At 41.0% G+C, this 26,414-nt stretch overlaps 1 protein-coding gene across 1 annotated transcript; it reads right to left on the minus strand.

The window, feature by feature from the left end:
* Positions 1–1,970: 1,970 nt before the first annotated feature.
* Positions 1,971–3,206, minus strand: LOC143855133 (defensin Ec-AMP-D2-like). The gene is made up of 2 exons (XM_077365340.1): positions 3,043–3,206; positions 1,971–2,401 (listed from the first exon to the last, which is right to left on the minus strand). The coding sequence occupies exons 1-2, from the start codon at positions 3,092–3,094 to the stop codon at positions 2,223–2,225; spliced, it is 231 nt and encodes a 76-aa protein (XP_077221455.1). The 5' UTR covers positions 3,095–3,206; the 3' UTR covers positions 1,971–2,222.
* Between the last annotated feature and the right edge of the window lie 23,208 nt (positions 3,207–26,414).

Here is a 26,414-nt window from a genome sequence, read left to right on the forward strand (position 1 = left end):
GCCAATCCATGAATCTCATAAAATAACCAGGCTATCTATCTAGCTATCTATCTAGCTATCTATCTTCTTTTTTGTTTTTCTTTTTTCGAAATGATAAGATTCTACCAGAAAGAGAAGACCACGAGCAAGACGGTCATTGGATCAAAATGTACAAAGAAGCGTGAAAAACTCTACAATAACAATAAAAATCATGAGGGAAGGAAATCGAAAATCTCTGTTGCCGATCTCACAACTCCGCCTTGAGCTAGGCGGTTTGCCTCTCCGTTTGCTGATCTCCTAACATGATGGTAATGAACCGAGTGACCTTCCACACAGTCAAAGATCTCATCTATATATTGAGAAAATCTCCATGGGTGAGGAGACCTCCCATCTAGCCATCTGATAACATTAAGGGAATCTCCATCCACAATAAGATGATCCAAGTCTCTAACCTCCATTAATCTAATACCCTGGAGGATTGATCCGACTTTAGCCTCATTTGAGTCCTTGATACCAATCAGTCCAGAGAACGCCCACTTGGTGACACCATTTTCATCTCTAAGAACCCCTCCAACGCCAACCGGCCTTGGGTTACCCAAGCTAGAGCCTTCAAAAATTCATAATCTATCTATCTGTAATATATGCAACGTATATTTCTTTTCGTTGTTAGCCGTTTTTTTTTCCAAAAAAAAAAATTAGGAAAAACTACTAGAAACCCCCTAGATAAAAATGTATCTACATGAATCCCACCAAAATTTTCTTCATTACCAATCACGCCATAAATAGCTTTTAATTTTGCCTTTTACCTATTTTACGCCTTTTTAAAAAAAAAAATCCATTTTACGCTCTCTTATATCTTCCTTACAAATTCCTAAAATCTCTCCATCCATTAATCCTTCTCTCCATCCATTAATCGTTCTCTCTCTCTCTCTCTCTCTCTCTCTCTCTCTCTCTCTCTCTCTCTCTCTCTCTCTCAATAAGTATTGTTTGAACTCTCTCTATGGCTCTCTTAATTGAGAAATTTTAGTTGTGCATGGACATGCAACCAAAAAACACAGTGGACCCACATTATCTTGGTGATCCAAGCCATTCATTTGTTAGTCCCTGACGTGGATAGGAAGTGCAAAGAAAATCCCCTCCGTAGGATGATGATCATAACCCAAAAACACAGTGGGCCCACATTATTTTGGTGATTTTAAACCGTTTGTTTTGGTTTAAAACGGGGATCGGAATGCTATGATCATCCTATGCAGGTCATGTTCTGGGCACATCCTATCAATGTCTGGGACCAATAAATGAATGGTTTGGATCACCAAAATAATGTAGGCCCACTGTATCTTTGGGCTGCAAGCCATTGAACGGCAACTATCATTCAATGTGCACTTTACACCCAATCTTTCATAGTTAAACATTACTGAGGATTTTGATACCCCCCCCCCCCCCCCCTAAAAGAATAGGAAAAGTTGAGAGAAAGGCTATCGGCAACCTTTTTCATTAGGTTTTACAGCCATTGAATGGCGTCCATCAAAAGGATCCAACAGTTATAAGATGGACGGCGAAGCGAGTTGAAGTGCGTCGAAGCGCGTTTCGATGTAGGTGAAACGGTCTCTTACTTTTGTATCTAACTATCTATGTTTATGTAAATTTTAAGCATTATGTTTTATCAAGGCCAATTGGATATAGTAAGTTAAAACTAAGAGAACGATATCTGCACTCTCTTGTTTTGATAATGGCACTCCTCTCTTTCTTCACACTTTTTCTATGCCCTAACCGTGCAGGACACTGATGGAGGGTCTAATTCGAAATGGATCATGATCCAAACTCAATAACTAACAAAAACAGCACGAAAAAGATTATAGTCATGACCAAGGCATAGGTAGATTAAATCGGAAGTGATCCCTTGACATCCCTACTAATTAGTCATCTGATTTGAACTAATGAATAAATAACAAAAACTATATCCTTTCCCTAAAATTTTCCATACTTAACCATTCTCATAACATTAATGTTTAACTCATAAACGGAAATACAACAAAGACACACAGACAGTACACAAACACACGACTAAGTAGGTTACTTAGCATTCACACAAGAGACGTTGGGCCACATGATAAGGCACATATTATTCTAAACACAAACATAAGGATTAACATAGGTTAATTGCCATTACAGATATCCAAGCTCAAGACATCCTGCCTCAACTTCTGGATCTTATTGCTGGCGACTCCATAGGTTAATTGCCATTACTGACAATTTTTCTCACAAAAGCATCGGCCACGAAATCCTCGGCAATGTCCTCCGGTGAAGCCCTGGCCCTCGGTCTTGCAAACATTGGCACAGTTGCTATCTCTCACGCACGTGCCTTGGAATTTATGGCTCTGAGATTCGCACGTCCTAGCCTCCGCCACGTGCATTCCCATCTCTTTCACCAAGTCCAGATAAATCAAATCAATATGATTAGTTAGATAATTATTCATATTGTAGAACAAATCTGTATTATAGCATAGGAAATGATATATTCGCCCCCTTTTCTTCTCTAGCCCACCCCCGTGTAGTGTAAGACGAGTAGCCATAAATACACTGGATGGGGTGGCCCGGGCAAAGGGGGCAAATATATCACTTCCCTTTTTTTCTTTGGGAATATCTCTAATCTTGTGGTGGGCCACATGCATATGATCTAGACCGTTTATCTGGTTGATAAGTCATAGCCTAGACAAAACACCGACTGTACAATCTTAACCATCCGATCAGATAATTTGTGAGGATCCCGTGCAAACGGATAGCTAAGATCGTCTCAAATGGAAAATGAACAGTCAAGATCACATGCACATAGTAGGTGTATCAGATTAGAGAAACAAAGATTCAAATAAGAATAATTTCGTTTTAAACATATTTGCAAATGGGACATCAAGATTCAAGACCACTTTCAAAGCCATCAAGTTAATCAGTATTTCTAAAACTATTATGGGCTTTATTTGTAAATAATTATATTTAAATTCAAAATCATTTGCATGCAAGTTCATTAAGCAAAGAAGAAGAAGAAAGAGAGCTGAGAAAATAAACCAGTAGCTAAGAGAACCAAAACGAGCAGGTAAACTAGGCCTACACGCGCCATCAGAAAATACAGACTTACAGAGAGAGAGAGAGAGAGAGAGAGAGAGAGAGAGAGAGAGAGAGAGAGAGAGGTTACAACAATGGTGAGGGGAGCTTGTTCTTATATAAGGAAACTGGAGGGTATTTTTAAAATTTATTTTAACTTATTAGACAAAGCGTCAGAAGTTCACGAGTCCATTCCAATGCTCTCACCTACCACAGATAGAGATGAACTGACAAGTGGGTGGGTGGCTCTATCAATTTGAAGGCACCTAAAATACTATAAGTCTGAAGGAGAATTTGGACGTGCATGCTTTTGCTTTTGAATTGTTCAGGAGGAGCACAGTTTTCTAACATTAGGAAATTGTGACGCATAGAAAATACTATTTTATTTAGATTAATCATCTAGATCGAGGTACCTAACTTCAATGTAGGCCAAGGATTGATCAACGGTCCATATTGAAGAGATCAATATTGAAAGTCTTGAGATCAGTCGTCAGATCAATGACGTCACCCATTGTGGCCCACCCATTGTGGGACCCATTGGATGAGCTGTCTAGATCTCATATATAAGATCAAAGGTCTTGATTTCACATACATGAGCCCATGTGAGACCCACAAATTATCTTTTACATCTTATGTTGTGAAAACGATTTGTCGTTTTATCTTTAGAAGGTTTTTATTGGTAAGCTTCTACTTTTATCCAAATAAGAGTTTGTATTAATCTCACATAAAATAACTAGAAAAAAAAACCTATTTAAGGCATACTCAGCATAGAACAAGTAGAAGAAAGAGAATTAAGTTACTTATAAGCTTTTTATTGATACAAGTAGAAGAAAGAGAGTTTATTCAATTTGATTCATTCCAGTGACTTTATTCGATTGAGTTTTCCTTATCTTTTGCAGTCATTGACTTAAGCATCAGAGGGCCTTCATGGAGAACCATCTCCGGGTCTGTCTTCTAACCATTTTCTCATGTGTGTAGGCCGAAACCGAGGTCATCGGCTCTCTTTGCTTCCAGCTCAGTCATTCCCAAATTTTGACTGCAACAGCCCCCTTAGACCCCGCGCGCGTAGAGAGAGAGAGAGAGATTTTATTCGATTTGATTCATTCCAGTGACTTTATTCGATTTGATTCATGCTAGTGACATAAAAAAAAATTTAGCCACAAAGAAACATATTCAGATATTGGAAGCTACAATTGAACTTTTTCACTAATATACTAGCCTTAGGAAAGTCTTATATCCGCCCATTTATTTTTTTTACTTTTGACTACTCTTTTACAATATATAGAGGAGGTTCCAAGTAAACTATATACTCCTTGCCTCTGCACTGCGAAATGCCGTACACCGTACACCGTACACCTTATGAGTATGCCAATCACTAGGCTTTCCATGAGTTCATACCGGGGTGACATTTTTTCAGTTTTCTCTAGGTAGTACTTCAAAGTAGCAAGAAACAAAGATTAGCAGATAAATTGATCCACTCGAACTTAAAATAAGCTTCCAATGATTTTATTGAAAGACCATTTACTAAAGAGAAAGAGAAACACGAGAGTGCTTTCTTATTTGAGAAATTATATGGTCGTCCACCATATAGCTTCCCTTATTTTACAAACGTAACATTTAGTAAGCAAACAGAAGACATATTTTTATGCTTAGACTCTACAACCCCACATGTCTAAGCTTTACGAATGCAATAACACAGACATAGACAGACTGTTTTATTTTGGAGAGTCTCTGCGTCTAGCAAATCCTGCGACAGATGCATTGGAAAAATGAACAGTGACCATCCTCTCTATTCTCCCTCTTGCAAGTTCTGTTACAGTTGTCGGTATTGAAACAGGCCCCTTTGAAGAGTCCGCTAGGCGAGTCACATATCGCTGCATCCACCTTAGTTATCCCAATCTCTGCAAAAAAGAAACAAAAATGCTCTCATCTATAGCATATGTCATAGAGAAATGGTTGTGATTAAACCCATGAAAATTAAAACATGAAGCAAATAAAAGGAGAGAAGAAGTACCAGAGGAAACGAGTAGGAAAGACAACAAGAGAAAAGCAAAGAGAGGACTCTTGTTCATGGCTGCCATCACCTTCTCTATTACTTAAGATACAACTTCACCTAAGGATGTTGCCCTCTATTTATAGGAAAAGAGTGTAGGCTATAAAATGAGGGGGTTGATATTTGATAGTCACACCGCCTTGTCAATTGAAACAAATTAGGTTATGAGAAATAAAGTGTAGGGTATCAAAGCACTGGCGGCTAAATAATAGCCACATCACTCTTTCCGAGTGGAGCTAAAAAGAGAGTCAATTTTCCGAGTGCTTATAGCTCACTTTTTTCTAGGGGTGCAGCTAGGGTCCATCTGTTGAACTGTTGATGGATGTTTAGGATGATTTGGCTGTTCCATTTTGAGATTTGGGATTCAACGAAGGCCAAAATACATAGTGAAACCGAAATTTAAAACCATGCTTAAGAGAAAATCGTCCCAGTTATGAAAGAGAGCCTTTGATATATTTTCACCTGTCATCCTACAATATCTATTTTCCACTTTAAGTGAACTTCCGGGTCTCATTTTCCTTTCAAAAGAGAAAGAATATGCCTAGTAGAGAGGTATAAGTGGCTCTGAGGTTCTTTCTGAGTTTACGTGAACCTCCAAAACACTTATCAGGCACGTTTGTATTAATATTGTTTGGAGTTGTGTGTGTGCCGCTGAATATAATTTCTCTTCTCTTTTCTATCGTTTTTTGGATAAGGAACAAAAGAGGGCAGTTGTTAGGCAGATCTGATCTGTTTGAAGTCGCAAAGTCACTTCAAACGATACCAAGTGATTTTTATTAGTTTTCTAGTATGTGATGAGCTCAACGTTAGTTTCGGAGATTATTTTTTCACCCCCTGTAGGATGATGCGAACCCCTTTTAGCTAAAGTTCCTCACAATTCTGGACAGAATGATGGCAAGTGGGGTGTGTGTGTGTGTGAGAGAGAGAGAGAGAGAGAGAGAGATATGGTTCGTGTACGGCTTTGGTCCTTGAACATCAGAAGACGATAAGGGCATACCCATATTGCCGACTATGTGTGTCAATATCTATATCTAGTCGAGGGATCGACTTCTGATCGGATATGTCTTAATCCCCCCTCTCCTAACGGTTTCCGTGAGAATGATTCACTATTCGAGGATAAGTACACCTCCTTTAACATTTTTCTCTGTCTTTAAAACTTAACGATTAACGTTAATCCGGGGGGAGGGGATTTTATCCGTCAGTCAGAGGGCGGAAAATATCAGTTCCCTAAATTTATCACATAACAATATTAGGATTTGCTAGCGTTCATCCCAGAAGGAATTTCGTGGAAGGCCTGTTGCATGTCAGATCAGCCACATGGGCTCACTTTTATGCGGAGTCTCTCCTCATTCCCGAGGTGGCTGAATTGATGAACATATATTTAATATCGTGTAAGCCCAAGTCATCTACTATTTTTCAAAAAGTACCGTACAAACTACACCATAGGTGATCCAGAGTTTTTATACGGCGTAAGCCCCTATAGATAAATATTTTCCAAAAAAGTAATGTACGGATTACACCATAGGATGATCTAAACAGTCCATTTGATGGGCCACAATGTAAATAGGTTGTGCCCTAAAAATCATTTCTATAGGAAGATCTCAACCCTCCGATCTATAGTGGTTTCCACAAGATGCGGTTCCTCTATAGATCGGAGGGCTTGGATCATCCTATGGAAATGATTTTTGGGCACAACCTATGCAAGTTGTGGAGAATCAAATGGACGGTTTGGATCATCCTATGGTGTAATCCGTACTGTAGTTTTTGAAAAATATTGGACTAGGCTTAAACTACATAAAATCTTGGATGATTCAAACCGTCCATTTGATGGGCCACAGTGTAAATAGGTTGTGCTCCAAAAATCATTTCGATAGGAGATCCTAGGCCTCTCATCTATATAAGAACTGCATATTATGGAAACCTTTATAGATCGGAGGGCTAGGATAATCCTATGGAAATGATTTTTAGAGCACAAACTATTTATGTTGTGGCGCATCAATCGGATGGTTTGGATTATACTAAGGTACAGGCCATAAAGTACTATTTGAAAAGTACTGTACTAAATGGGTTAACTCCATATAAAAATCTTTGATCAACCTGTATTTTGTTGCCAACTCGCTGTCTTTTATGATAAGAGGTTGTTTCACCCCCTGTAGGATGATGCAACCCCCTTTTAGCTAAAGTTCCTCACAATTCTGGTTAAAGGGGGGCGCATCATCATTAGGGGAGGATCATCTCCCAGTTTGTTTTTATTAGTTTTCTAGTTTAAACTTGGAAATCCTCTTTAGACCTGTGATTGTTAATGGAGAGCGTTTTAGGAGAGCATTTTCTAAAGTCAGCGTTTTAATGCGGCAGTCAAGATAAGATGTGGATAGAATGATGGCAAGTGGGGTGTGTGTGTGTCTGTGTGTGTGAGAGAGAGAGAGAGATGGTTCGTGTACGCCTTTGGTCCTTGAACATTAGAAGACGATACCATCGTGTCCGCCTTTGGTCCTTGAACAATAGAAGACGATAAGGGCATACCCATATTGCCGACTGATCGGATCCAGCTATGTCTTAATCACGATCCATTCGAATTTCTTATGGGTCGGATTGGATTCGGGTGTCCTTCGAATCCTACTTCCTATATATGTCTCGGTCACTATCCACTTCAAAATCGTACTGTACATTGGAGTGTCCTAGTAGGTCTTACTTACATTTTCACCGTTAAAATTCTCAAGAGAGAGTGAATCCAAACGTGACCAGTAGCTGCGAGGGTGAGCCGCAGCAGCAATAACGGAATGGGGTAGGGATTTTGGCTCAATGGTTAGAAGAAGAAAGAGAAAGGGATGACTCGAGTGTTGAGAGATGAACAAAATCTAATCTAATCTAACTACTATATATAAAGGCAAAATGATGGGTTAATGTGTTCCACCCTTTGCCAAAAATGCTGTCTATATCCAGGTTGTATTATTCCTATTCTCTTCTATAAGACGTTATAATATTACCTATTTTCTTTAGGGTAAAATCGTAATCTACATCTACATAACGATGGGTTAATGTGTTTCACCCTTTGCCAAAAATTCCGTCTATATCCCAGTTGTATTATGCCTATTCTCTTCCATAAGACGTTATGATATTACCTACCTTCTTTAGGGTAAAATCGTAATCTACATCTACATATATAAAGGCAAAATCTTGCGTTATTTTCTTCCACCCTTTGGCAAAATTCCATCTATATCCCAAGTGTGTTATGCTTATTCTCTTGCTTAAGACTTTATGATATTACCTACTTTCTTTAGGGTAAAATCGTAATCAAACATATGAAAAGTACAGACACGGGGTACCTGTCTATGACAATTACGGAAAAAAAGTACCAACAAGAGGTAAAGACATATGACAATGACGAAAGAAGTACTTGATATTACACATGCAAGACACTTGCAAAATATTGACGGATTCTGGGCACCTTAAGCGGAACAACAATTATGAAAAACCTCTATCGATTGAAAGGCTAGGATCAAGCTATGGAAATGATTTTATGGGCACAATCGATTGATGTTGTGTTCCATCACATGGACGGTGTTTGGATCAACCTATAACCCTCTATAGATCGGAGGGTTCGGATCAACCTATGAAAATTATTTTTGGGGCACCACCCATGTAGGCAGTGGCCCATCTAATGGACGGTTTGGATCATCCTATGGTACGGGCCATACCGTACATTTTAATAAAGTGAGGTGTGCGATCATCAAAATACGGTGAGTAGTGCTATTGCAAAATACAACCTATGGAAATGATTTTATGGGCACAACCGATTGATGTTGTGTTCCATCACATGGACGGTTTGGATCAACCTATAACCCTCTATAGATCGGAGGGTTCGAATCAACCTATGAAAATTATTTTTGGGGCACCACCTATGTAGGCAGTGGCCCATTTAATGGACGGTTTGATCATCCTATGGTACGGGACATACCGTACAATTTAATAAAGTGAGGAGTGCGATCATCAAAATACGGTGAGTAGAGCTATTAAATAAACTTCGTTGTTTTAGCACTTCTTTATCAATGTTCATGTATTAATAATTTTTCTTTTACCTTTAGGCTATGGGATGTATTCCATATTACTTTCTTAAGATAATGTCTTTCAAGGATTAATGCAATTATTATTTTTTAATGCAATATTATGTTTGATTTACAAATGTTTAGAGCTTTTGAGAGCAATTACTAATATATTTAGCCTATTTACTTTCACCACTACCTCGCTCTATTTCTCATGTATTATAGTTTTTTCCCCTTTTTTAAAATCAACTTTCATTTTCTCTTTGAAACTATTGGTTATTTAGTCTAAAAGTTATATTTTGACCATGCTTAATGGCACTTTGAGTTTTTTATATGTAATTCCTCCAAATTTCTTTCTGATGTTCTTATGATTTTTTTTTAGCTTTATCCTTCTCCGGATTTCTTTTATATGATTTTTCATGTTTCAAATCTCTACAAGAAGAATTTTTTCAACAATCATACGTCAAATCACTATTCGAGGGACATCATTTCAAGATTCAAGGATGGTGAGCAATCATGGATATGCCCACATCGTATGGTTTTTTTTCTCTTTTCTGCTATCTTTGGATATAGTGTTCTCTTTTTGTTGGCTTTCATGGATTTAGGTTTTGGCTGACCACCTAGAGTGTCCATCTAATTATATAGATGGATGCTTGGCTACTTTTATTCCTATTTTGATTGATTGAAAATCTTTCTTTTTTTTCATTTCTTAAAGCATTGTTTGTTATATTCTTAGTCTGAAATATGCAATGTATGATCTGAGAATTTCTTTGGATTATATTTGCATTCTGCTTGAATTGCTTTTATGAAGTTCAATAATCACATTATGTGAGCCATTTCATGCCAAAAACAAACCTTTCGCCATCCAAACGAGCCTTATAGAACTTAATTTGTGATTATTCTGACGGAAAATTGATTGCACTATTTGAACTGTTATTTGGGTCTCACGTGCAACGCACGTGCATTTTTACTAGTCATACTAAAAGTGGGAATTGTTCAAAAAAATGCATATGGCTTAGTAAGAACACCTTGGGAAATGATAACCCCCCCCCCCCCCCTCAAACCTCTTTAACGGTTCATGTGAGAATGGTTCACTGGCTGAGGATAAATTCACCCACTTTAACATTTTTCTTTGCCTTTAAAACTTAACGAAAATAACGTTAAGGAGTGGGAAGGTATCATCCCCCTAAAATAATAGTTAGAGTTATAAAAAGTAGGAATGCTAAACTCAAGGGCACCCTTGTAGAAATTGGATGAAGGGATGCCCCATTGGTTGAATGTCACCAAAGTGCATTTATAGTTTGTAAAACTCAAAAAAATATTAATTGGACTTTGGTCACATTCATTCCCCTTTAAATATCACTATATATCAATAAATATAGGGAAATGATATCCCCCCTTCCTAACGGTTTCTGTGAGAAAATATCAGTTCCCTAAATTTATCACATATAACAATATTTGGATTTGCTAGCGTCCATCCCAGAAGGAATTTCGTGGATGGCGTGTTGCATGTCAGATCAGCCACATAGGCTCACTTTCAGCAGAGTCTGTCTTCATTCCCGAGGTAGCTGAATAGATGAACAGATAATTAATATGGTGTAAGCCCGAGTCATCCACTATTTTTCAAAAAGTACCATACAAACTACACCATAGGTGATCCAGAGCTTTTATATGGTGTAAGCCCGTATAGATCAATATTCTCCAAATAAGTAATGTACGGATTACACCATAGGATGATCCAAACAGTCCATTTGATGGGCCACAATGTAAATAGGTTGTGCCCTAAAAATCATTTCTATAGGAGGATCTATGATTTTTGGGCACAACCTATGTAAGTTGTGGAGAATCAAATGGACGGTTTGGATCATCCTATGGTGTAATCCGTACGGTAGCTTTTGAAAAATATTGGACTATAAAGGCTTACACTGCATAAAATCTTGGATGATTCAAACCATCCATTTGATGGGCTACAGCGTAAATAGGTTGTGCTCCAAAAATCATTTCGATAGGAGATCCTAGGCCTCCCATCTACAAAGAAGAGTGAAAAACTGATCTACAATAACAATAAAAATCACGGGGAAGGAAATCGGAAATCTCTGTTGCCGATCTCACAACTCCGTCTTGAGCTAGGCGGTTTGCCTCTTCGTTTGCTGATCTCCTGACATGATGGTAATCAGCCGAGTGACCTTCCACACAGTCAAAGATCTCATCTATATATTGAGAAAATCTCCATGGGTGAGGAGACCTCCCATCTAGCCATCTGATAACATTAAGGGAATCTCCATCCACAATAAGATGATCAAAGTCTCTAACCTCCATCAATCTAATACCCGGGAGGATTGATCCGACTTTAGCCTCATTTGAGTCCTTGATACCAATCGGTCCAGAGAACGCCCACTTGGTGACACCATTTTCATCTCTAAGAACCCCTCCAACGCCAACCGGCCTTGGGTTACCCAAGCTAGAGCCTTCAAAAATTCATAATCTATCTATCTGTAATATATACTAAGTATATTTCTTTTCATTGTCAGCAGTTTTTTTTTTTCCAAAAAAAAAATTAGGGAAAACTACTAGAAACCCCCTAGATAATAATGTATCTACATGAATCCCACCAAAATTTTCTTCATTACCAATCATGCCATAAATAGCTTTTAATTTTGCCTTTTACCTATTTTACCCTTTTTTAAAAAAAAATCCATTTTACCCTCTCTTATATCACCCTTACAAATTCCTAAAATCTCTCCATCCATTAATCGTTTGATCTCTCTCTCTCTCTCTCTCTCAATATGTATTGTTTGAACTCTCTATATGGCTCTCTCAATTGAGAAATTTTAGTTGTGCATGGACGTGGAACCAAAAAACACAGTGGGCCCACATTATTTTGGTGATCCAAGCCATTCATTTGTTAGTCCCTGATGTGGATAGGAAGTGCATAGAAAATCTCCTCAGTAGGATGATGATCATAACCCAGAAATACAGTGGGCCCACATTATTTTGGTGATTTTAAACCATTTGTTTAGGTTTAAAACGGGGATCGGAGTGTTATGATCATCCTATGGAGGTCATGTTTTGGGCACATCCTATCCATGTCTGGGACCAACAAATAATTGGTTTGGATCACCAAAAAAATGTAGGCACACTGTATTTTTGGGCTGCATGCCATAGCATGAATGGTTTGGATCACCAAAATAATGTAGGCCCGCTGTATTTTTGGGCTGCATGCCATGGCCATCCACCATGTAATTTCTCTAATTGAGAGAGAGAGAGAGGACATCTCTATGGGATATGGTGGCAGTGTGAGAGAGACCAATGAGTCAAGAGTGAAATGGAGAGATTTTAGGTGTGGGAGAGAGAGTTCAAACGATTAATGGATGGAGGGATTGTTGGGATTTGTAAGAGCGATATAAGTGTAAAATGGGTAAAAGGCAAAATTAAAAGCTATTTATGGCCCGATTGGTAATTAAGAAATTTTTGGGGTGATTCGTGTCGTTAAGTTTTTATCTAGGGGGGTTTTAAGTAGTTTTCCCTAAAGTTTAACCATTTCAAGAGAAAAAAAAAAAGACATATGGGACCCAAATCTCAGCACCATCTAACGGCAAGTATCATTCAATGTGCACTTTACACCCAATCTTTAGTTAAACATTACTGAGGATTTTGATCGGCATCGAAGATATTCTCCCCACTAAAAAACATAGGAAAACTTGAGAGAAAGGGTATCGGCAACCTTTTTCATTAGGTTTTACGGCCATTAAATCACGTCCGTCAAAAGGATCCGACAGTTATAAGATGGGCTCGCGATGTAGGTGACACGGTCTCTTACTTTTGTTTCTGTGTTCATGAAAATTTTAAGCATTATGTTTTATCAAGGCCAATTGGATATAGTAACTTAAAACTAAGAGAACGATATCTGCACTCTCTTGTTTTGATAATGGCACTCCTCTCTTTATTTACACTTTTTCTAAGCCCTAACCGTGTAGGACAGTGATGGAGGGTCGAATTCGAAATGGATCATGATCCAAACTCAATAACTAATCAACAAAAACAGCCCCAAAAAGATTATAGGACTCATGAAGAAGACATAGGTAGATTAAATGAGAAGTCATCTGATTTCTCATAACATTAATGTTTTACTAATAAACTCAAATACAACACACAGACAGTACACAAACACACACGACTAAGTAGGTACTTAGCAATCACACAAGAGACTATGGGCCACACATGGCACATGTTATTCTAAACACAAACATAAGGATTAACATAGGTTAATTGCCATTACTAACAATTTTTCTCACAAAAGCATCGGCCACGAAATCCTCGGCAATGTCCTCCGGTGAAGCCCTGGCCCTCGGTCTTGCAAACATTGGCACAGTTGCTATCTCTCAGGCACGTGCCTTGGAATTTATGGCTCTGAGATTCGCACGTCCTTGCCTCCGCCACGTGCATTCCCATCTCTTTCACCAAGTTCAGATAAATCAAATCAATATGATTAGGTAGATAATTATTCAAATTGAAATATAAATTGATTTGATTAGCTAGATAACTATTGAAATTGTGGTGGGCCACATGCATATGATCTAGACCGTTTGTCTGGTGGATAAGTCATAGCCTAGACAAAACACCGACTGTACAATCTTAACCATCCGATCAGATAATTTGTGAGGATCCCGTGCAAACGGATAGCTAAGATCGTCTCAAGTGGAAAATGAACAGTCAAGATCACATGCACATAGTAGGTGTATCAGATTAGAGAAACAAAGATTCAAATAAGAATAATTTCCTTTTAAACATATTTGCAAATGGGACATCAAGATTCAAGACCACTTTCAAAGCCATCAAGTTAATCATTATTTCTAAAACTATTATGGGCTTTATTTGTAAATAATTATATTTAAATTCAAAATCATTTGCATGCAAGTTCATTAAGCAAAGAAGAAGAAGAAGAAGAAAAAAGAGAGCTGAGAAAATAAACCAGTAGCTAAGAGAACCAAAACGAGCATGGAAACTAGGCCTACACGCGCCATCAGAAAATACAGATAGAGAGAGAGAGAGAGAGAGAGAGAGAGAGGTTACAACAATGGTGAGGGGAGCTTGTTCTTATATAAGGAAACTGGAGGGTACTTTTTAAATTTATTTTAACTTATTAGACAAAGTGTCAGAAGTTCACGAGTCCAGCCCAATGCTCTCACCTACCACAGATAGAGATGAACTGACAAGTGGGTGGGTGGCTCTATCAATTTGAAGGCACCTAAAATAGTATAAGTCTGAAGGAGAATTTGGACGTGCATGCTTTTGCTTTTGAATTGTTCAGGAGGAGCACAGTTTTCTAACATTAGGAAATTGTAACGGATACAAAATACTATTTTATTTAGATTAATCATCTAGATCGAGGTGCCTAACTTCAATGTAGGCCAAGGATTGATCAACGGTCCATATTGAAAAGATCAATGAAAGTCTTGAGATCAGTTGTCAGATCAATGGCGTCACCCATTGTGGCCCACCCATTGTGGGACCCATTGAATGAGCTGTCTAGATCTCATATATAAGATCAATGGCGTCACCCATTGTGGCCCACCCATTAAGGTTTTTATTGATACTAGTAGCAAAAAGAAATTTAGTAGTGTGTAGGCAATTTCTTGACACCAATTTTGCAGCCTTGCTTTCTGAGGAAAGATGTGCCATCTTGTATGAATTAAATTAATAAGACAAATTAAGATATGGGAATTAAGCTATGAGGAACTTCTCTCTTTTTAACGAAATTGAGCATGACTAATGGAAAGTCAGTGAATTGAACTCTTAATATGAGTGCAAGTTTGTTAGGATTGCAAGAAAAACATTTCTGATGGAACCACAACATTAACCTTCTCAAGATTCAACTTTCCTTCATCTTTGCAAAGTTTCTCCATCGATGCACTGATTTTGTTGTTCAAGCCTTCCATAAAAACTCTTCGGCCTTCTATCAATTCTAAAATGAGTGCTTTGATCTTTCGAAAATCATCACGCATGGAATCCAAAACCTCCCAAGTTGTAGCCATGGTGTAGGATCGTCGGCTTTGATACCGCTTTAGAAAGAAACATTATGATTATCATTAATTTAGAGGGATATAATAAAAATTGAAGGTTCTTCTAAACAAAAATTGATTAGGATTTGTTCAAGTTAATCTTTTTTGTTTGACTTTAAAAAGTAGGAAATTTTAGAAATATTTTCCTTTCCAAACTTTTCCAAGAAATTCTTGCAATCCAAACAGAAAGGGTAAGACACGTTGCAGATCATGAACATTCTAGTTACTCTCATTTGAATGAGATTTCGACCTGCATTTAACGACTATTTCGCTAGAGGCAAGGAGACAATGCATGACCCTTAACCGCCAGATAAAGGCCATTATCAGATTAACTCTGCCTTATCCTCATTTTGTTTGCTTGCCTGGCCCTTTGACACTCAGAAAAATTATATGGTGGCTGCCCTTTACATATAAAGGGCGGAGAGAGAAAAAATCAACCACTTTGATTTTTTATAAAGGTAGAAGTCAAAAAAGGGAGTTCGACCTGGATCAAAAATCAAGGGGGGAGGGTTTTTTCTCCCTCTGCCCTTGTTGTTTGACGGTCAGCCACCATATAAAAACTCTGACACCCAAGCTTGCGGAAAGAAAACAAAGGGATTATTGTTGGTGCAAGAAATTTTTTATTGAAAACATTGGGGGTATGTGAAGTAGAAGTACAAGAAAAGTAACCTATCAAAAAAAGTTCAAGAGAAGTAAAATGATGTAATTGTTCAAGTTAAAACCAAAAGGGAAACGATGCCCCCTCCCCTCCAAAAAAAAAACAGATAAAATCCCCCTCTTCAGCGGTTTCTGTGAGAATGGTTCACAGCTTGAGGATAAATTCACCCCCATTAGAGTTTTTCTTTGCCTTTAAAACTTAATGAATAAGGTTAAAGGGGGGGGGGGGAGAGAGAATTTAATTCGTCAGAGGGGCGAAAATATCATTTCCCAAACAAAATAGAAGTAAAAATTAATCATGTTTACTTTTCCTTTTCTCTTAATTTAGAAGAAAACTTTGTTTACTTTTCCTTTTCTCTTGATTTAGAAGAAAACTTTGTTTACTTTTACTTTTTTTCTTGATTTAGAACAAAACTTTGTTTACTTTACTTTGTTTGAAGCTCTCGTAGACGATGTTAACGCTGTGAGTATGGACAATCCCACCCACCCCACTAGAGACTAGAGAGGCACAACTCCAGAAGCATCAGGTCTCTTGTCCTTCGTTGCACAATCCCCCTAAAATACCTTATAAAATCAACATGATTAGATAAACAACTGTTGAAACTGCAGAACAAATAGGTATGAGTGCCCTTATGCGCCCCACCATAGGCATAGAACCTGAAAAGCTACACACACTTAAAGGTGGGAAAATAATTCCTTTAAAATGTGTTTTTGAGCTGGAAATGATATGTACAGCCCCATATGTTAATAACGGCACTCCCTGTTCATTTTATAGATTTGCTAGGTAATTTTGCAGAAAGCCATTTCGCAGCTCACTTTTGCAGGAGAGAACAGCCACAAGGACTCACTTCTGAGCAGAATTTGTCTTGTTTACTTAATTCATCTAAGGTGACTATCCTCTCCTGCAAAAGTGAGTTCCAAGATGGCTTTCCACAAAATTGCCTAGCAAATCCCTTATTTTACACCTTTTTAGTTTGGTCATAAATACCAAAACGGTATCAACATCAAAAACAAAAAAGTACTTAAGAAAGGCTATTGATAGCAACACAATCATGTCTTGATAATAAGCCGAAATCACCTCGTCTTAAATGATTTACGCAACCCCAGTTACTGTTCTCAAAAAGCTTTCAGCTGCCAAATGGAGCCTTTGACAGCTGCTCAAGGCATGTATATAAGACAAGATGACTTCCGCTCATTATCAAAACATTGTTGTGCCAATGTCAATTGCCGTAACAAGACAGTCAATGGAAAATGAGGAGGGTTTTATGTTGTTTGCGCGTGAAGTCCAGTATTTTATGGGGACTTTATAGGATGATCCAAACCTTTAATTTGTTGGGCCATGACATAAATAAGTTGTACCCCGCAAGTCATCTTCCCATGATAATCCTAACCCCCAGTCTATGTAGGCTTCTATAATGCGCAGTCCCTCTAAAGATCGGAGTGTTAAGATCATCCTGTAGAGATGATTTACGGTTTCTAACATGAATAGAAGATTTGTGCAGTTTTGAAAAGGATGTCGGCAGTTATGTGATTTGTGGCACTCGTTTCTAGATTCCACTGTTGATGGAAATGCCAAGATTTAGAGTCGAGAATGATTGTGAAGTATCAGCAAGTTAGAAGGGTTGATAAAAATTAGGGGTGTAACTCGGGTCGATTTTTCAGAATTCGTGTTGAACTTTTACCTTAAAATCAGGTCGATTTTTTTCCTTGGGACAGCCCCTTCAAATATCATTTAGTTGTTGGGCCCGAGCGAGATATCAACGTCTACGATGTCTTAGCGGAGGAAGAGAATACAACAAAATGTGTATCTACTAGCTATGCCCATGGTTTAAAATTTCGACTGAAGTCTGAAATTTCGGATACCGGTGGGGACCGAAACCGAAATTTTCCGAAATTCAATTTTTCGCCATTTACCAAATTTCGGATTTCAGTCCAAAATTTCGGTTTTATGACATTATTTACTTTTTTAAAAAAAGTGTTACAAAATTTCGGCCGAAATTTCGAAATTTTGGTTTTTGGTGGGGTCCGAAACGGTTACCGAAACCGAAATTTTAAACCTTGGCTATGCCTACACCGGTTGTAGGCTTACAAACGAGTAAAAAAGGGCGGAAGAGAATCACGTAGGGGGCGAATTTATTGGCTCCCAAAATATATTCTTCATGTTTTCGGACAATACGTGTCACATCCAGTTAATTAATAGTTGTGTTTTGACCGTACCAGACTCCAAACCCACATCAACTGTGGTTAGGGGTGCAACTTGGGTTGATTTTTTACCGGGTTGGGTTGGAAACTCCTCGGGTTGGGTTCAGGTTAGGAAATTGCAACCCGGACAACTTTCGGGTCCAATTAGGGTTGAGCTTACTGCAACCTGACCCGAGATTTAAAAAAAAAACCCCCCAATTTCATTACTATAGGCCGTGTTTGGCTGCAAAAAAAGTAGCAGATGGTTGGGCATTTTCCGAAATATGGAACGCCATATGTTATTTGGTTGTCAAATTTGAGCTCAAATTCCATTTTATTGCAAGACATGGAGGGGACATCATTATTAGCTTTTTTTCCTAGGTGGCTTTTACGTGGCGGAATTGTCCCCCTTACTAATCTTTCAATGGAAAACCTCCATTTTGGTAGATTTTAGAAGGGAGAAGAATAGAATATCTTGTCTTGTGTAATCACTACTTTTCTCTTTCTTTCTCTCTCTTCTACTATTTATTTTTGTAGTAACACCCATACATTTTTCAATGGTTTGATGCAAAACCAAATACACTACCACTCTTCCCCTATTTTCCTCTAAACAACTCTACACATCTACATCCTTGTCACCTTCCTATTGACTACTACTTCCTCTTCTCTCCCAGCGAAACAAACAGGGCCATCACTGTAAAATGTAAAGAGGAAGGTTTGATTAGACGTATGGCTTTGCTCCTAATAATTTACATCTGCTGCTTTTTTGAAGTAATATAGTCGCCCTTTTTCGAGACTTGGGACAGCAATTCTACTGTATTGTTGATGATCACTCTTTTACATGCAAGGGCTGCCCCAGGTATATATCAAAAGTGCGAATGTATTATTAGGAAGAAATAAATTCGCACCCCATTAGGATGATTCGCAACCCTACACATCAAAAAGCGTTAAAGTCTGCCACAATTCAATTTCAAAGGGGCGCAAATCGTCCTACAAGGGTGTGAATTTATAATTGCCCTATTATTATTATTATTATTTACTTCTTTTCAAATCGTAAGAAGAAATCAGTCTTTTTTGTTAGATGTTACTATTAGCTGTATTATTTTGTGGTGCCACCTTCATCAAGGGGAACCAAAGGATTCGTGTCATTGAGAAGCTTAATTATACACACTAGATTTCTTTTCCAACGGCATTGTGTAGTAAAATGGCATTCATCTTTCCTTCAGGTAAGTTAGGGTAAGTTTCTAAACTAGACACCCTAGGCATCTTACAGGACTCCTTTTTTATCCCTTCTTCTCTTTTTTTTTTGGGCGATGCTATTTTCAACCCCACCCCCCCCCCCCCCGGGTTAACGGTTTCTGTGAGAATGGTTCAGTGCTTGGGGGTAAATTCACCCCCTTTAACGTTTTCCTTTGCCTTTAAAACTTAACATTAAAGGGGGGTGTTGAGAAAATCCGCGGGGCAATCCGATCCGATCGTGCACAAATTAACGGAAAAGTAAAATAATAAATCAAGTTACAAGATGAACACCAAGATTTTATGTGGTTCGGCAAAGCCTACGTCCACGGGCGACAAACACGATCTTCCACTATGAGAAAAACAATATACAAGGATTACAATGGATTAATCGCAAATCCGCAATCCTTTCCTTGCTTCTCAAACCCAAGACCGTACACAAGAGATAACGACAAAGATAAACCCGAAAAATAACCTAAGAGAAAACCCCGAGATGAAAAACCTCTTCTCCCTTTCTCTCTCTCCTTTGGCAGCCGACACACCAAAGACATCTTGCTTTGCCGCAACCCAAGAGAACAACACTTCTCTTTTTATAGTTTAGTTTTCCCCAAAAGCTAAAAATAGAAATCTCTATTTTTACCTTTGCCTTCCCACCCAAGCAACCACCGTGGGTGGGAAATAAGGCAACTTTCCCAACAGGGGGGGATTTTATCTGTTGGGGGAGGGGGGGGGATATCATTTCCAATCAGAAATTAAAATTAACAAATGAAACTCAACAAACATTGGGTCAATGAATTTAAATAAGTTTACTCTTATTTTAAAACGAGGCCATTTACTTGTGAAACAACAAATACTCCAAAAGCTTAAGCTAATAGATATGGTGTCATTTAATTATTTATACTTCAACACTACCCCTCACGGATGGTCTCCTCTTTTGGGGCTCGCTGCACACATGGATTTTTAATATAAAGGAGTTGTTGGGTTTTACACACATGGGATTTTAGTATTAAGGAGCTTTCGACTTTGAACCCGAGACCTACTGTGACCTACTGCGAGCATGGTTTCAAATTTCAGTTTTGGAATGCATTTCGGTCAAAATTCCAACCGAAATCCAACGAAACCAATAAAATCAGTATTTTATTCCATACCAAATTTCGACCAAAATCGATTTTGGGTGAATTACTTCAAAAGCTTAAGCAAGGAGAGAAACACAAGAGTGCTCTCTTATTACAATACATTAGAGACATATGACCTTCTCATCCCGCAACCATATGTCTAAGCTTAGACTTGTACAACCGCACAGGTCTAATCTTTTCGAATGCACAAGCACACATACACACATATAGACAGACATAAGTTGGGATAGTGGCCAGAAGTTTTCGCGTCTAGCATATAGATCGACAGACGCATTGAAAAAATGAACAGTGACCATCTACTAGACCCTAGTTCTTACAAACATTGTCACAGTTACTGGCAACGAAACACGGCCCACTGAAGAGACCACTAGGTGCCTCACAAATCGCTGGATCCACGTTATTCGCCCCAATCCCTGTAAAAACAAAACAAAAAGCTCCATTTAATTTACATATATGCAGTTAAAATGTTCATCAGCTAGAACTAAGAATCCGAATCCAGTTGTGGGTATTTGACTATTTTCAGGTGGGTGTCATTAACTATAAGTAAGAGAGAATTTTTCACAAGTGTGTGGTATATGGCATAGAGAAATTGGTATATAAAACATGAAGCAAAGAATAGGAGTTTAGAACTACCAGAGGCAGCGAGTAGGAAAGATAACAACAGAAAAGCAAAGATACGATACTTTTTCATGGGCGCCATGTCCTTGGCCAATACTTAGCAAGATACAACTTACTCCTCATGGTATTGCCATCTATTTATAGGAAAAGAAGGTATGTGTGCCATATAATGAGAGGAGTTGTATTGATGTGTACACCCCCTTATTAATGAAAACAATTTAAGTTACTAGAAACAGTTTTTGATGTCAAAACCAAGGTCTAAAATTTCGGTTTCGGTAACGGTTTCGGACCTTGAAATTTCGACCGAAATTTTGAAATTTTGGTCGAAATCGGTACAAAACCCGAAATTAATATTTTATTCAATATTAAATTTTGGTTGAAATTTCGGTGAAATATTAAATTAATATTAAAAAAACAGATTTTTTGGGGAAAATTCGGAAAAACGGCCGAGATAAATGACTGTTTCGGTTTTGGATGATTTCGGTGTCGGTCTCTACCGAAATCCAAAATTTTGGATTTCGGTCGAAATTTAAAACCATGGTCAAAACAATGGAGGTTAAATATTGGGTAATGATTTCAGCACAGCCATGTTTTGTTATAGACACCCATGTTTCTTGTCTCTTAGTATTTAAAGAGCTGTCAAAAGTTCATTACATTTCCCAAAAAGCACTTACAAGGCATTTAAATACTAAAAGACAAGATATATGAGCCTCTTTAACAAAACATAGTTGTGTTGATATCATTTCCCTAAATATTAGCCACCTTATATTTTTCAAATGTTGTAGAAGAAAGAAATATGGGATTTGCTAGCGTCCATCGATCACAGAAGGAATTTCGCGGATAGTATGCTGCATGTGAGAGCAGCCACCTCATTAATGAAGACACAGTCTGCTGAAAAGTGAGCCTTCGTGGGTGCTCTCTCACATGCAACATACTATCCGCGAAATGCGTTCTGCGATGGACGCTAGCAAATCCCAAGAAATATAGATTGTTAATTTGTTACAAAAAATTTCTCTTTTCTAAAAGGCACCAATTGTGCCAACATTGATTTTTTCTAGTCCTTTATCATCCGGTATATAGTGTTGGTTCCAGACCTCTACATCAATGGTCTTGATTTCACATACACTCATTTGCCATATGGAGTCCTAGAGTAGGGGTGCACTTTGGGTTAGGAGCAACCCGAACCCAACCGATTCAACCCGGCTGGGCTTGGGGATCGAGGGTTAGCATGTCCTCGTGTTAGATTGGTTTAGGGCTGGAAAACCCCAAAAGATTTAGTTTCTGATGGGGCACAAATACGGCTACGCTCCCAGATATCGCGAAGTGTCATCCATGCACGAGCAGAGCCCAACCATCATGAAGAAGGGTGTTGGAAAACGGCAAAGACCACACATTCATGACACATGTCGCCTTCTCACCACCCAGGCCTCATCATCACAAATTAGGGAAGGAAATGGCCGCCAAAGCCACGCGCGCCGGCGAGGCAGAGTGACGGCTCAATCCTGCAAATGAAGTTTTTCCCTCCATAATGATGAAAAGGGCACTCTCACCACCCAGGCCTCATCATCACAAATTAGGGAAGGAAATGGCCGCCAAAGCCACGCGCGCCGGCGAGGCAGAGGGACGGCCCAATCCTGCAAAGGAAGTTTTTCCCTCCATAATGATGAAAAGGGCCGCACACCTCCCTTTAAAAGGGGAGGGAAAGGAAGAAGAAGGGGACCTTTTTTGCCCCCGAAAGCAGGGAATTCACCCATCCCCCACCCCGCAATACCGGAAAAAGAGGCGAGGCAACAACAGAGGAGGCCAAGAATCCCATCCTGCCCTCCCTGCTAGTCCCCTCCGACTCACTCATTTATGCACCCAGAAATGTCCCCGCGCACCGGCCCTGGTAACCCTGATCAAAACCCCCTCCCTTTCTAGCTGTTCTTTATATTGACTGGTCGAAGGATCTGACTTGGGTGTCGAAGTGGTCGTCCGGGACCCACCCCGGACCCCCTGACCCCCTTTTGTTTGTGATTGCTGACCCCGCGGAGGCCCTCTACCGACCGCGCGATCGCAGACCCGGATCCAGACGCCATCATATTGGCGCCATCCGTGGGACTCGTCGAGTAACTGAACGCCTTATGGCGATGAGAAACCACACCCAACAGCCAGAAATAAGAATAATAACCAGGAGTCAGGCCCAGCGCGCACAAGCCAGCTCCTCAAGCTCCCAAGAGCGAAACTCACCGCCTTCGGACCGACCCCGACCCTCCTCTAGCACGCCGCAGATGGTCCCCACCATGGAGATGTTCAACGAACTTCGCAACGAACTACTCCAGCGTTTGCCTCTTCCGGCTTCGGAAAAGCCCCGGACGACACAGGACCGGACAGAAGCCTACGACGAAGGCAACGAGGAACAGTTAGGGGAACGACATCCTCGGCGAAAGCGAGCGCCGAGTCGCAGAACGCCGTCCCCATCAACAAATAGCCCCTCGCCCCACGCAGCCGGGGGACACCAGCGAGGCAGCGGGAGAAAGGTTACTAACAGCCGCGCCCCCCTGTCCAAGATACCCGTCTCCGGGAACCGCCCTTGGCTCGGGTAGAAGAAGTTGCAACCTCGGCACAACCGCCCAGCTTGGATCCAATAGCGGACCTGCAAAGGCAAATCCGAGAGGTAAAACTAGAAATGAAAAAACCCTACGCCCACGGCATCCTCGATGAGTGGGAAAGGGAAACAGCATCCCCGTTCACCTCAGAGGTCTTAAAGACCCCCGCAGAAGCAGGCATAGACCTCTCCCGCTTCGGTCTATACGACGGGAGCACGGACCCCCTCGAGTTCCTCCAGACTTTCAAGAGAGTAATGACGCTTCGAGGCGCGTCGGATGGATTCATGTGCAGAGCCTTTGCATCCCTACTAAGAAAAACCGCCAACGACTGGTACATGAGATGGAGCCCGACTCCATCGCATCCTTCCACGAATTCGGGCGAAAGTTCAGCACAAGGTTCGCCAACAACCGCCTCCGCCATGATCCTGCGGACGCCCTCCTAGCCCTCCGCCAAGGCATAAACGAGACCCTAAGAGACTTCATGTTGAAGTTCAACGCCGAATTGGCCCAACTCTCCAACATGGACGTCCAGATAGCGGTCGCCACACTAAAGCATGCCACCACCGATCCGAATCTTAAGCTGCACCTCACCCTCAAGCCCCCGCGGGACCTACAGGAGCTTGAATCAAAGGCTGATAAGTTCGTCCGAGCAGAAGAAGCCTGCGCTCGAGAACAGAATCGGCCCGGCCCCGACGAGAGAAAAAGCGACGGCCGAAGGGCCATAAGGCCACGAACCGATGAAAGACAGACGGGCCGCAACCCTATCCCCGTCTTCGAAAGGCTGGGAACCGCCCCGCTAAAGTTCCCCCTCTCCCACGTTCTATCAGCTATTAGGGATCAGGGTCTCCTGACCCCCCCCCCCCCCAAGAAAATGGCCACAGATCCAAAGAAGAGGTCCGCCAGGAAATTCTGCGAATTCCACGGGGACCACGGCCACGAAACTGACCACTGCTTCCACCTCCGCCTCCAGCTAGAAAGGCTGGCCGAAGAAGGACACCTAAACCAGTACCTCAGGAGTCCTGACAAAAGCCCATGCGAGGCCCAGCGCCCGCTCGACGAACCCAGAGGTAGGCGTCGGTCACCAAACCGCCGTCGGTCCACAAGCCGACACCGATCCCCCAGTAGTCAACACCCACGAAGCCGACACCGATCCCGCAGCAGACACGACACGAGCCGCCACCAGCACCCCCGAAAAGGCGAGCCCCCTTAACAGCCACAGGCTCGCGAGCAACCGCCTACCATCATAGGAAAAATCAATATCATTGCGGGCGGACCCGCGGCGGGAGGACCGACAACAGCCGGTCGGCGGGCATACGCGGAACGGGTATTCTCCATGGACATACCTTCCAAGAAGGCCCGAACAAATCCGCCCCATGAAAACCAGATCATCACTTTTTCCAACAAAGACCTCGACGGGCTACAAGTCCCGCATGACGATGCATTAGTCATCAGGCTAGTCGTCGCCAACTTCGATATAGGAAAAATCTTGGTGGACACAGGAAGCTCCGTCAATGTGCTACACCTCGAAACTTTCGAAGAAATGAAACTGGGCAGGGAAAGGCTGGGACCCGCGGAATACTCCATCTACGGTTTCTCCGGGGCATCCGTACAGGTAGACGGCAAGATCGACTTGCCCGTGACTTTCGGGGCGTACCCCTTGCAGAAAACCATCCTGACCACCTTCCTGGTCGTAGACATACCGTTCACCTACAACGCCATCATTGGGCGCCCTGCTCTCAGAGACTTGGGAGCCGTAGTCTCCACCCCCCATCTCAAGATGAAATTCCCCACTCCGGACGGAGTAGGAGAGGTCAGGGGACAGCAAATGATAGCACGCCAGTGCTACGCGGCAAGCCTGAGAGGAACCAACGCCCCAGCCGAAAACTTCACAATCGGCAGTGAAGACCCTCGGCAGCGGGCTCGCGCAATCAGAGGAGAGCCCGCCGAGGAGCTAGACTCCATCCCCCTGACCCAAGATCAGCCGGAGAGACAAGTCCGGATAAGTTCCATGTTAACAGTCCCCCTGCGAGACCAGATGGTCAACTTCCTCAGAATAAACAAAGACATGTTCGCATGGTCCGCCAAGGACATGCCCGGGATACCCAAGGAAATGGCCGTCCACAAGTTGAATGTGAACCCCGCCCTTAAACCCGTCCGGCAGAAAAAGAGGAACTTCGCAGTAAAGCGCCAAACTCACATAAAGGCCGAAGTGGAAAAACTGCTACAAGCCGGATTCGTCAGGGAAATCCGGTATCCCGAGTGGCTGTCAAACGTCGTGATGGTCAAGAAAGCTAGCGGAGGATGGCGGGCCTGTATAGACTTCACCGACCTCAACCGGGCCTGCCCAAAAGACCCCTATCCCCTCCCGCGCATTGACCAACTCATCGACGCCACCTCCGGACACGAACTTCTCACCTTCTTAGACGTGTTCTCAGGCTATAATCAGATCAAAATGCACGAGCCAGACATCCCGAAAACAGCATTTATCACCGATCAGGGCGTCTACTGCTACACTGTCATGCCCTTCGGGTTAAAAAACGCAGGCGCCACCTACCAGCGGCTCGTAAATAAGCTATTCCAAACGCAAATTGGAAGGAACGTAGAGGTGTATGTCGACGATATGCTGGTAAAAAGCCTGGAAGCCGCCAGACACATCTCCGACCTTCAGGAAACTTTCAACACCTTACGACGAGCCCGAATGAAGCTGAACCCCGCGAAATGCGCCTTCGGGGTAACTTCCGGAAAGTTCTTGGGGTTCATGG

The sequence above is a fragment of the Tasmannia lanceolata genome, unplaced genomic scaffold (genome assembly GCF_043159265.1).
Source record: "Tasmannia lanceolata isolate RefF3 unplaced genomic scaffold, GAP_Taslan_0.1 ptg000020l, whole genome shotgun sequence".
Taxonomy (NCBI): Eukaryota; Viridiplantae; Streptophyta; class Magnoliopsida; order Canellales; family Winteraceae; genus Tasmannia; species Tasmannia lanceolata.